The sequence below is a fragment of the Oncorhynchus gorbuscha genome, linkage group LG19 (genome assembly GCF_021184085.1).
Source record: "Oncorhynchus gorbuscha isolate QuinsamMale2020 ecotype Even-year linkage group LG19, OgorEven_v1.0, whole genome shotgun sequence".
NCBI lineage: Eukaryota > Metazoa > Chordata > Actinopteri > Salmoniformes > Salmonidae > Oncorhynchus > Oncorhynchus gorbuscha.
In genome coordinates, this window is record NC_060191.1 from 35449111 (window position 1) to 35461320 (window position 12210).

Sequence of the window (12210 nt, forward strand, 5' to 3'; positions counted from 1 at the left end):
TGTGTATTTATTCAAATAAACTGGATAAAAGTTGCTGGCTCAACAAGGCATAAGCGAAGTACTTGCTTCCTAAGTTGTTGACTTTCTGCCAGAAAGGTCAACATGTATTACTATTGTTATCATTAAGACATCGTTGAAAGAATATATATTTATAAACGATGTCATGTTCTTCAGCCGTGAAAAGCATCATTTCCATGACATTACCTGTCTTCTGTGCCTCGTTCAGAATAAGAAGTATCAGTAGGTTGCTGTGAAGGAACGAGAGAAAAGCCCAGTTGGCTGGATGGATGATTGTAGTTCTTTAGGGCACGAACAGCAGGTGGCCCTAATTGACTGTAACAAAATGCCTGTGTAATCTGGTGCCTAATGGCAAAATAGTACATATATCGCCAATGCTATTCTATAATCACACCATACAATAGAACAGGGATCACAAGGTATTTTATGGTCGACTACGCGTGTCATTTGTCTAAGGCGCTGCTCGCCGTGTGTTTGTAGAGGCACAGCACAACTACATAAAAGGGAGGCGGGGAAGGGTGACTTAGGGAAGACAGAGTGGTGCATTAACAAACAAATATGTGTGCGCGTGTATGTGTGTGTGTGCGTGTGCGCAATAATGCGTTTGTATATGTCCGTATGGGTGTGTTTGTGTGTGTGTGTGTGCGCAAACAACCTCGGGGACCAGTGTTTTTACCCAGGCGTGTATGTCCCTGGTCTGCCTTCGTGGAGCGTGCTGTTTGTTGACAGCAATTGACTGTTTCTGTGCGAGAGTGCTGTGAGGTATAGCAGCACCATCACCATCTGCAGGGCTCCACCTGCTCAGTCACCGCAGGTGCAAGGAGAAATCACTCCACCCAGTGTCGCATAACCCCTCCATAGACCACAATAAGACTGTTGATCTTAGAAGATGTTTTCGGGCTGTGGCGGTTGTGTCCGTATCGTTTAAAAAAAAAACTTTCAAAAACCCGGGGCGTTATTGGCAACACAGGCGGAAGGCGGTTTCAACAGCGTCACTCGTTCCTGTAGGCTCTGAAAGGAGAAGACGCGCATTGTCTCGATCAATCAGTAATAGCTCATGTTAGTCCTTGTTGACCGTGTTCAAACCAGCACTTGTCTTCTTTGATTTTTCTGTTTGACATTCTTGACCCTGTCCCTCTTCTGCACCAGAGAAAACGACCTGAAATGTTTTCCTAATACGGTGGAGGGATCATCCCTGGCAACCGGGCCGTGATATATTTGGCTCTGTTGAAAAACGTGTCAACCAACTAAAACCTTCAACAGTTATTGCAGTGAAAGGGGTCTGAGAGGGTTGGATATTATAGACCTGACAGGTTGACACGGGGATGGCGTTGGTAGTCGTGGATGGGGAAAGACGTGGTTGTGACACGGGGATGGCGTTGGTAGCCGTGGATGGGGAAAGACGTGGTTGTGACACGGGGATGGCGTTGGTAGCCGTGGATGGGGAAAGACGTGGTTGTGACACGGGGATGGCGTTGGTAGTCGTGGATGGGGAAAGACGTGGTTGTGACACGGGGATGGCGTTGGTAGTCGTGGATGGGGAAAGACGTGGTTGTGACACGGGGATGGCGTTGGTAGTCGTGGATGGGGAAAGACGTGGTTGTGACACGGGGATGGCGTTGGTAGCCGTGGATGGGGAAAGACGTGGTTGTGACACGGGGATGGCGTTGGTAGTCGTGGATGGGGAAAGACGTGGTTGTGACACGGGGATGGCGTTGGTAGTCGTGGATGGGGAAAGACGTGGTTGTGACACGGGGATGGCGTTGGTAGCCGTGGATGGGGAAAGACGTGGTTGTGACACGGGGATGGCGTTGGTAGTCGTGGATGGGGAAAGACGTGGTTGTGACACGGGGATGGCGTTGGTAGTCGTGGATGGGGAAAGACGTGGTTGACACGGGGATGGCGTTGGTAGTCGTGGATGGGGAAAGACGTGGTTGACACGGGGATGGCGTTGGTAGTCGTGGATGGGGAAAGACGTGGTTGTGACACGGGGATGGCGTTGGTAGTCGTGGATGGGGAAAGACGTGGTTGTGACACGGGGAAGGCGTTGTTAGTCGTGGATGGGGAAAGACGTGGTTGTGACACGGGGATGGCGTTGGTAGTCGTGGATGGGGAAAGACGTGGTTGACACGGGGATGGTGTTGGTAGTCGTGGATGGGGAAAGACGTGGTTGAAGACTCTCGGGTGGTCATCGACACGCTCTTTTCTGAAGACTTTCTTTAGCGTCGGAAATGAGGAAGACATGTAGACAGGCGGGTAGACGTTCTGGTTTGTTTGACTGTTGACTCACCGTCAAAGAGGATAGATAGACACACACACAGAGGTGTCTGACTGTTGACACACACAGAGCGAGCGAGCGAGCGGGAGAAGTGTGTGTGCTGCGTTGACAGACAGTGTCTGCGTCGGTGACAGAGGGTGTCAGCTCAGTGTCAGTGAGATGCGTTTAGTGTCACACTCTGCTGACCTGATCTCCGGTCAGTCTGTCCACTCTGTCCCGCTGTGGCTCCTTACATAGCCCCTGCTGTCATTCACACACTGCCCTGCAGGGAGCCAGCGGCCCGGAGATTTACCCACACACACACACACACACACACACACACACACACACACACACACACACACACACACACACACACACACACACACACACACACACACACACACACACACACACACACACACACACACACACACATACATACGCGCACACAACGGACGGACACGTGCACACACGCACATACACAAGCACGGATGCACACACGCGCATACACACCCACGCACACACGCGCATACACACACACGGACGCACACATGTATACAGGTAATTGCCATAGTCATAGAATCCCTTGAGGAAATGGGGGATGTAACGTTTTTTGAAAGCAGGTGCTTCCACACATGTGAGTTAGTTAAGCAATTAACATCCCATCATGCTTAGGGTCGTGTACAAAAAAATGTAGGGCGGGCCATCATTTTGGCCATTATTCTGGCTACCATGGCTATGCTCCCATAGCATGACAATGCCCCCCCATCCACAGGGCACGACTGAACGGTTGGATGAGCATGAAAACGATGTAAACCATATGCCCTGGCCGTCTCGGTCACCAGATCTCAACCCTTTTGAACACTTGTGGGAGATTCCAGGCGCGGCGCCTGAGACAGCGTTTTCCACCACCATCAACAAAACACCAAATGATTGCATTTCCCGTGGTAGAGTTCCATATGCTTGTAGAATCGATGCCAAGGCACATTGAAGCTGTTCTGGTAGCTCATCATGGCCCAACGCCCTATTAAGACACTCTATGTTGGTGTTTCCTGTATTTTGGTCATTTCCTGTACCCTGTACATTAAAAAATGTCACAACTAGCCTGATGGAAACAGCAAATGTGTCGGTAAACTCTCCAAATGTCGATAAAACGACATTCCCTGGACAAGGTGGGATCTTTTTGCGTCTGTAAAAGGAATCATGCGAGAAATGCCAGCGGAAATGTATTGACGTGCAAATATTGATATAATTACCATCATATTGCAGTAATGATATCTTGTGTGGTCCTCCCAGGCTCCCACTAGGAAGTGGGAAAGCTGCAGTTGATTACACTACAGATAAAAGAAGTTACGATGAACATGATGAAGAAGAACATGAAGAAGTTCCGGTGCAATTCTAGCCCTGGATTTCTGTTATTCCGTTGCTGCCTTTAATGAAGCCGGCTCTGTCGTTTCTGCACATGATGATCGATGCTTGGCTGCCGTTTGACCCCAAAATATATCATCCTTTGTCCGTAATAATCTCATACATTTAAGTCATTTAGCAGACGCTCTTATCCAGAGCGACTTACAAATTGGTGCATTCACCTTGTGACATCCAGTGGAACAGCCACTTTACAATAGTGCATCCTAATCTTTTAAGGGGGGGGGGGGGTGAGAAGGATTACTTTATCCTATCCTAGGTATTCCTTAAAGAGGTGGGGTCATCACGTAGGCTACACTTGCACTGTATCTGTGAGCTGTTGGCTAGAGCGCACGTCCCTAGACCAGAATGGGCTCATCCCCTGTACCATATAACACCATTTTGTTTGTGACAAAACCATCAGTAGAGTTGAAAATGCGATGGAAACCCAAATACCTTTTTATTCGGTACATGTTATTTTTACGTGCACTTTTGTCATCACCCACAGCCTTTAATCCGCAACAAGTCAATTTGATCTAAATACCTCTCTGGTGGGAAAATGCGCATCACGCAACCCAGAGGACCATCGTTTGGGGGGATTTTCACTAAATGTAATCTGTAGAATCTGTAGGTCTTTGGAGGAAGGATCGTTGACACATACTGTACATTTGGACATGTATCTAAAAGCATAATGGAGAGATAGTTGATCAGAAGTTGACATTGCCTTCGCCGGGCCTCCTTTAACTGTCCGTAGCGTTGCATCTTTCACAGAGCAAGCTTTCCATATGTGTTAGTGTTTCGATTTCAACTACTTTCTTTTAACATTCATTTTTGAAAATTTAAAGACATAAACATAACGTTAACAAATGTTTTTTTTATATAGTGTTGAACCTAATACTCTACTCTCTTCGTAAATTCACTCTGGCTATCTATTCTGATTTCTGAGCACTCTCAGTCTGAGTGTACCAGAGAGCAGAATAACTGATATGACCGGTGTCAGTAAATGTAGGCAACAAAAAAAAACGTAATAAAATTGTTGCCAGTAGCACAGTTAGTCACCAACGCTCGTGACAACATGAAAACAGCCTCGCCACCTCTGCTAGGGCGAGTAAAACGGTCAGAGTGAGGTGTTTGAGTCCGGAAGTAGCTAGTAAAGCTAGCCAACTTTAGCCAGTTAGCTTGGGTGCTTTCGGATCAACCCCTACTCCTCGGGCCAGAGCGTCCAGTGTGTGCTCTGAAGGCTTCGAAAGCCAAAAGCTCTTCATTTACAAACGGACAATCTGACAAAGCTCCGAATTTAGGAACGCCCAGAGTGCACTCTGAGTGCACTCTGGCACTCCAGAGGGAATTTACGAACACACCCTACTTAAGCATTACCAACAGAGGGAATGTGAAAATGGATTCAAAATGTTTGCGGTGACTTGCAGGATGTGCAATGATACAAGTAAAAGGAGGAGGTTACCAATTTCTCTGTATAAAATGGGCCATAACTGTAAAACTAGTAGAGATCGACACTCTGTACATTTGATATGCCTGTAGAATATATTATTTTCAGCAATATATTGAAAAATGTTCATGTTTATATTTTTATACATTCATAAATGTATGCAAAAAAATGCTTATTGAAATCAAAATACTTCTCCTATTACAGAGCAAGCGGTAAAGCTTCATATGATACCAATGTTTGCTTTGTAGCACCTACAGATGAAGCATTATGGAGTCTTAAACGAGGCCTGGGTAATGCCAAAATGTCATAAACTTTGATCAATTATTTTTCAATTCTGCTTTTAGATACACATTTCTCATATGTATAAACAATCCTTCCTCCAAAGGACCGTTCTATGGATTACATTCTCTAAAACGACATTGGAGGCAGCTTATGGTAGAGAAATGAACATTCAATTCTCTGGCAACAGCTCTGGTGGACATTCCTTCAGTCAGCATGTCATTTGCACACACCCTCAAAACGTGAGACATCTGGTGGCATCGTGTGACAAAACGGCGCATTTTAGAGTGGCCTTTTATTGTCCCCAGCATTAGGTGCACCTGTGTAATGATTCTGCTGTTTAATCAGCTTCTTGATATGCCACACCTGTCAGGTGGACGTATTATCTCGGCAAAGGAGAAATACTCACAAACAGGGATGTAAACAAAATTGTCCACAATATTTTAGAGGAATAAGCTTTTCGTGTGTATGGAACATTTCTGGTATCTTTTATTTCAGCTCATGAAACATGGGACCAACACTTTACATGTTGCGTTCACATTTTTGTTCAGTATAAATGCACTGAGGATATTCAAACACACTCTCTTTAAAAAATTGTACTGTACATAAAAGGACACTGTACATATACACACACTCAAGAAATTACGTAAATATTCTCGCTCTCTCTTACATACTGCCCCCACAAAAACACAGACCAGTACACCTGCCAAGAAAGAACAGACAACGTAAATAGACATGCATGTAACCAAATACAGGGCAGGTACACTGAAATCCATTATGCACTGGACACATCTACACAACTTATACAACCCTTATAAGCCACTGATACTGGACTGAACTCTCTGACCTTTGTATACATGTATTTCTATTTGAATGTACAGTATGTATATGTTAATGTGTGTGTGTGTGTGTGTGTGTGTGTGTGTGTGTGTGTGTGTGTGTGTGTGTGTGTGTGTGTGTGTGTGTGTGTGTGTGTGTGTGTGTGTGTGTGTGTGTGTGTGTGTGTGTGTGCGCGCATACTGTATGCATGTGTGTGTGACCCTGTGTGCTGGTGATGCACAGGTCAGCTTGTTGGTTCACCCGCACCCACCCGCGTGTGCGAATAACCCATCCACAACTGCCCGACTATACATGATAAAGTGAAAATCTGAAACCCGCAAATACAGAAAATGTGCCGAATAGTTCCCGTTCCCAAAAGCATTTGGCGATTGGGGTGTATCTGGTGGGCGCAAGCAGTTAGGTTCTAAACATACTTGTGCACGAATGCCAGATAAAAATAATGAATGAAAAACGTCAATGTGGCCTATAGATATGAATTGCACAACAATTGTACGTTTAAGGATTTTTAAAAATTCAAACCGCTCGCCACCTACCCGCCCTTCACCCACACAATATTCCATGACTCTAAACCCGCGTATATAACTGCGGGGTTATGAGTCACCCCCGCACGTTACACTGTGTGCTGGGCTATGGCATGTGGTTATTTAGAGGTCAGTGGTGATGTTCTCCCTGCCCGAGGGAAGTGGATTTAGTGTCTCTCTTCTAAAACTGTTCCCAGATAACAATGCGTAGGTACAGCATCATTATGCATCTCTCGCTCTAATCTCCCCAAGTCCTTTCTCTTTTCCTTTCGGACGGTTTAGGAGATCTTTGTTGATTTTCTCCCAGTTCTGACTCACAAGTTCCACTTCAACTTGATATCGCACCTTTCGTTACGTTCATAAAGCCTTGACCTATTCTTCTGTATATCTATGCTGCTTAGGCTGCTCTCTGATATTCATCTCCCGGCCGTCAGGGCTACTTTCATGTACGGCTGTTAAAGTGGGTCTGCGGCATGTTGACAGTGTCCCCATACAGTATTACCATGCTATCTCAGCGCTCCAGCCCCACGGTGGATCATCATCGTGGAAAAGCATGGATTTTCTGTTGCGGCGTGTCCGTGAGGACTAGGACATCAAAGAAAGCCTACTGAGGCCCCTATGAAATGAACGAGGAGGAGGGAGAGAGCTATCGATTAGCAGACGTGAACACTAGCGCACCTCCCTCTCTTCCTTTTTCCTCTCTCTCCACCCCTCTCTCTATCTCTCCCGTCTCTCGTTCTCTCCACCCCTCTCTCTATCTCTCCCGTCTCTCGTTCTCTACACCCATCCCTCTCTCTATCTTTATCTGTCCATCTCCATCGCCATCCACCCCCGTCCTCTCCATCCATCCTTCTCTCTGGAAGGTTCCACAGTAGATCTCTTGGTTCAGTGGTCATTCAGCTATAGGTAGGGCCTGTTTAGGAATGGTCAACCCCAACTGCTCTTGTTCCCTCGTGGCCACACCGTTCGTTCCGTTCCATCCCTCCTTTCCTCCTTTCCTCCTCATTGCCGTGACGATACCTGGGGGTGGGCAGGGTCAGTCTTGTTTAATCTAACAGCGTATTGATTCCATTATATAATTAATGACCCGGCTGGTGGTTGGGGAGGACAGGGAGGAGGGAAGCGCTTCAGCCCTGGAGAGTTGGAGAGAACCTTGATCCGGAGTTGTCAAGGTCAGCCGGAGCCGGCGCTTCGATGTGGGGGTGGCTTGCCGTCTGAGGACCGGAATACCGAACCAGAGAGAGAGAGAGAGAGAGAAGTCATCATGTCCAGCGATCAAGTGCAGCCGGGGACCGATCAGCAGTTGAACAATAAGTAAATAGCGAAACATCTGACTTCCAAATGTACCACCATCAGCCGTGTGGTGGAATAATGAGCAGGCGAGGCCATGGAAGACCAGAATACTGAAACTATAGACACTCCAGCCACTCATCAAGGTCTATTCACCGATCTGATAATAACCCCGGAAGAAACTATAAGTCAAATACTCCTCTAGTCTACATTGATATGGATGGGTTTTTGCCTCTGTACCAGTTTGGACATTTCCACACCTCTACGGTCGCCCACTTTCTCTCCTTTTGCGAGATGGGAAACAGCTGTCCCGTCGGGAGGTTGAGGGACTAGTCATACCGCATAGTGAACATTTAAAAGCAGACAGACAGGCAGTATTTCATTGTGGTAAGAGGAGCAGAAAGAGGGGTAAGGGGAAGATAAGGAGAGGCGTGCGGCTGTTGTCTTTCCCAGTGTCAAAGCCTGCGGTCTAACTTTGGGACTCCCGAGTTGGCGCAGTGGTCTAAGACACCGTATATCGGTGCTAGGGGCATCACTGCAGTGCCTGGTTCCAATCCAGCCTGCTTCACATCCGGCCGGGATTGGAAGTCCCATAGGGCGGCGCACAATTGGCCCAGCGCCGTCTGGGTTTGGCCGGGGTCATTGTAAAATAAGAATTTGTTCTTAGCTTGCCAACTCGTTAAATAACAAAATATCGCTGCACGGGCCAATGTTAGCCGGCTAAAGTGGCGACTCATTTATTTTTTAAGGACTCCAAACATTCTGTTCCCTTCTCTTTTATTATATCCTCTCCTATTCTATTCTATTCCCTGGGGTGTCCAGTGTAGTGGCTGGGGGTCTTAGCTGGTATTTGGACCCAGCTCCCGCCAACCCTGGCCAGGTCTTCTATGGGGCTCCAGGGGAGACATGTGAGGCATAAAACAGCCATTTCTCTGTAGCCTGGGGAGCCAGTGGCATTCCAGCAGGCAACTGTCTGCGTGCTGTTTGCCTTAAATGTGTTCATTTGCCCGACTCCCCCAGCCAGAGCTCTGTAGGGAGGGTCGGGGCGTTTTTAACGAACCTCTGACAGCTGGAGGCCCTAATTAAACGTCCCCCGCTGAAAACAAAACAGCCGAGCAGCCAAGCGAACTAACTAACACGCCGACCAACCCACCGACGGAGAGGCTCGGAAGTGGTGAGCGCACTCCCTCCCGGGCTGTCGACGTGAGAGCCAGCCACAGAGCAGAGAGCAGGGCAGCACAGCAGGAGGTATCACACAGACGTACCCGCAGATGTAAGCACCTGCGTGGACATGTCCCGCACAGGGCTCTCTTTGGATGCACACGTAGGCAATGCAGACACCGTAATGCTTTTACGGCCGGTATACCAAAGTCAAGTTGTTGTGTTTGAGAGCCTGTTCTATATCGCAATAAGCTTCCGTTGTTTTCAGTAAGCATCCGCAGATGACACAGTGGTGGCGGCGCTGTCGAGAGCATTTGCAGTCGGAGGCCTTTGCCGCGGTCCATTTGGGAGAGTGCATTAGTGGCATCCCCAACCTGCGACAAGGTTATGAAGCTGATTGAATAATTACCGTCCATTACGGCCCACGCCACTGCTGATGTGCTGCCTGGCTTCTGTCTTTAGAGATAGGGACGCACGGCCGATAGAGACTCAGATTAGATAAGGACAGATTGGGTCAATTAAGAGATAAACATACAGGTACGAGACAGAGGGGTTGTGTGTGTGTGTGTGTGTGTGTGTGTGTGTGTGTGTGTGTGTGTGTGTGTGTGTGTGTGTGTGTGTGTGTGTGTGTGTGTGTGTGTGTGTGTGTGTGTGTGTGTGTGTGTGTGTGTGTGTGTGTGTGTGTGGGGGGAGATCAATTGTGTGACTTTTATTTCCCCCTCACACAATGCAATGTGCTCAGCCAGGTTGGGGAAGGTGATGTACAATGTCATTGTTACACACGACCCAGGGACAGTGTGTAACAATGAGATTGTACACTGATGTGATGCCGGGCTGGGAACTGTCACAGTCGTGTAAAAATGCACTTGAAAGTATCCTCTTGAGGACAGACGACTGAAACATCTCACCAAATGACGCAACATTTTTAGATTGAATAGAAAGGCATTTCATTGAAATGTCAAAGTCAGGTCTGGCTCCCCATATCCCAGCTCCCGACCCCAGCCTGACCCTATTCTGCCTATTATTCTTCCCCTCCCATGATAGTGTTGACCCAGCGGTAGTGAGGTTATCTCTGGCCGCAGGGCAGGACACCAGGCTGCTGCAGGCCACGCTGACCTTTAAAAGGTCACCAGCGCACGGAGGGGGAGGGGAGAGGGAGGCCAGCCAACTGGCACCGCTGGTAGAACTGGGAGCCAGAGGGTGTGTGTGTGTGTGTGTGTGGGGAGGCAGGGGAATTGGGGGAAGGGGGTCTGCTTTGCCCTGTCTTTGGTAACTGGAGTGAGACTTCTGTAGTGAATGGCTTTTTTAGCACGCTGGACGTTCTTAAAAGCTTTTATTAGAGAAATGTACACCTAACTAAGCATAATTATTCCTCCCTCGCTCTATCTCTCTCTCTTTCTCCCTCTCTCTCTTTCTCCCTCTCTCTCTCTCTCTCTCTCTCTCTCTCTCTCTCTCTCTCTCTCGCTCTCGCTCTCTCTCTCTCTCTTTCTGTCTCTCTCTGTGTCTCTGTCTTTCTCTCTCTTCCTCACTACTGCAGGGGGTCTGAGCCTGTCACAGCCTCGGCCAATCGCAGCCTGCGTTAGAGGTGGCGGCTGCGTGTGATTGGAGGATGGCGACCATGCCGTTCGTCAGCGAGGGAAAGTGTGTGAGCGTGGAATGGGACTTCCTACAGGGACTACTAGCCAAACCCCCCACCCTGCCCTGGTGAGAAACACACACACACACACACACACACACACACACACACACACACACACACACACACACACACACACACACACACACACACACACACACACACACACACACACACACACACACACACACACACACACACACACACACACACACACACACACACATTAGCATTGCATAGGGAGTGCTAACACACACAAACACTTACTCATATTCTAAACGATCACATCCACACAGCCCCTCTCACACACCCTACTGTATAGTAAAATGCTTATTGCTCTGTAGCCTTGGGTGTCATGGCTGTTAATCCCTTTCCCTTAGTGGGAGATTACGTACATTTGGCTGGAATTATTAATGGACGGTCATTTATAGGCGGATATAAAAACTAAGCAGAATCAATGGGTGAGTATTGATTGTCCTCTCTGGCGAGTTGAGCTCGTATAATAATGAGACATTGTGGAGGACAGAGCTATTCCAAACACAGCTGTTTACACACCCTGGAGAACACAGACCGACTGGGGAAACACGGATGTGTTGGCTGATTAGGACAAATACCACACACACGCATGCAATAACACACACACACACACACACACACACACATGGAAACATGCGTACACACAACACTCTCGCTATTGCTCTCTCTCTATCACACAAACACACACACACACCCTCCCTCCCGTGGCAGGCAGTCTGCAGGCCCGGAATGAGAATCGATGTCACAGACACGCAGGAGCTGTTTCTTCATTCTACCACAGACACAAACTGTGGAGTCGCCGTGACAACATAATTCTACCACTCAGGCCCCATTGAGGGGAGTCGATACCCAATCAGAGAGACAGGCTACCTGAGCCCAGGCCCCCCTCTGCCACACGGCCCCTCCTCCTCCCATTGATCACTCAATCACCGCTGCAGCCCGGAACCTGCCAGCCAGTCGCATGGCTGTGTGTGAGACAGCGAGGGACAGAAAGAGAGTGTGGATGCTAGTGTCTGTGTGTGTGCGTGTGCGTGTGTGTTGGAAGCAGAAGCACTAGCTGTGCTGTGTAATAGTCATGTGTGTACCAGTGGGACAGGGGAATAGAGCCTGGTAGACAGAGCACTTTCCGTCTGTAATTACACAGACGTACAATCTGCTGGAGACAAATTAGAATTGAGATTGGTTCACTAAGATTGCGGGTGTCATTATATGCCTTTTTAAAGGACTATTCTCGGGTCATCGTCAGCGTACACGACCAAGCCACAGGTGCTCATTCTGTGTTCAATTAGGATGCTTTTTCATTTCGAGGTTTTGGCAT

General features: G+C 48.0%; 1 protein-coding gene across 1 annotated transcript in view; it reads left to right on the plus strand.

Annotated features, from left to right (window-relative positions):
- LOC124005867 (neuronal PAS domain-containing protein 1-like) overlaps window positions 1-12210 on the plus strand; it is a 59659-nt gene that overhangs the window by 1149 nt on the left and 46300 nt on the right. Inside the window, exon 2 of the mRNA XM_046315493.1 lies at window positions 10758-10924. Coding sequence (XP_046171449.1) covers window positions 10830-10924 — 95 coding nt within the window. The 5' untranslated portion in view covers window positions 10758-10829. The remainder of the gene's footprint in view (window positions 1-10757; window positions 10925-12210) is intronic.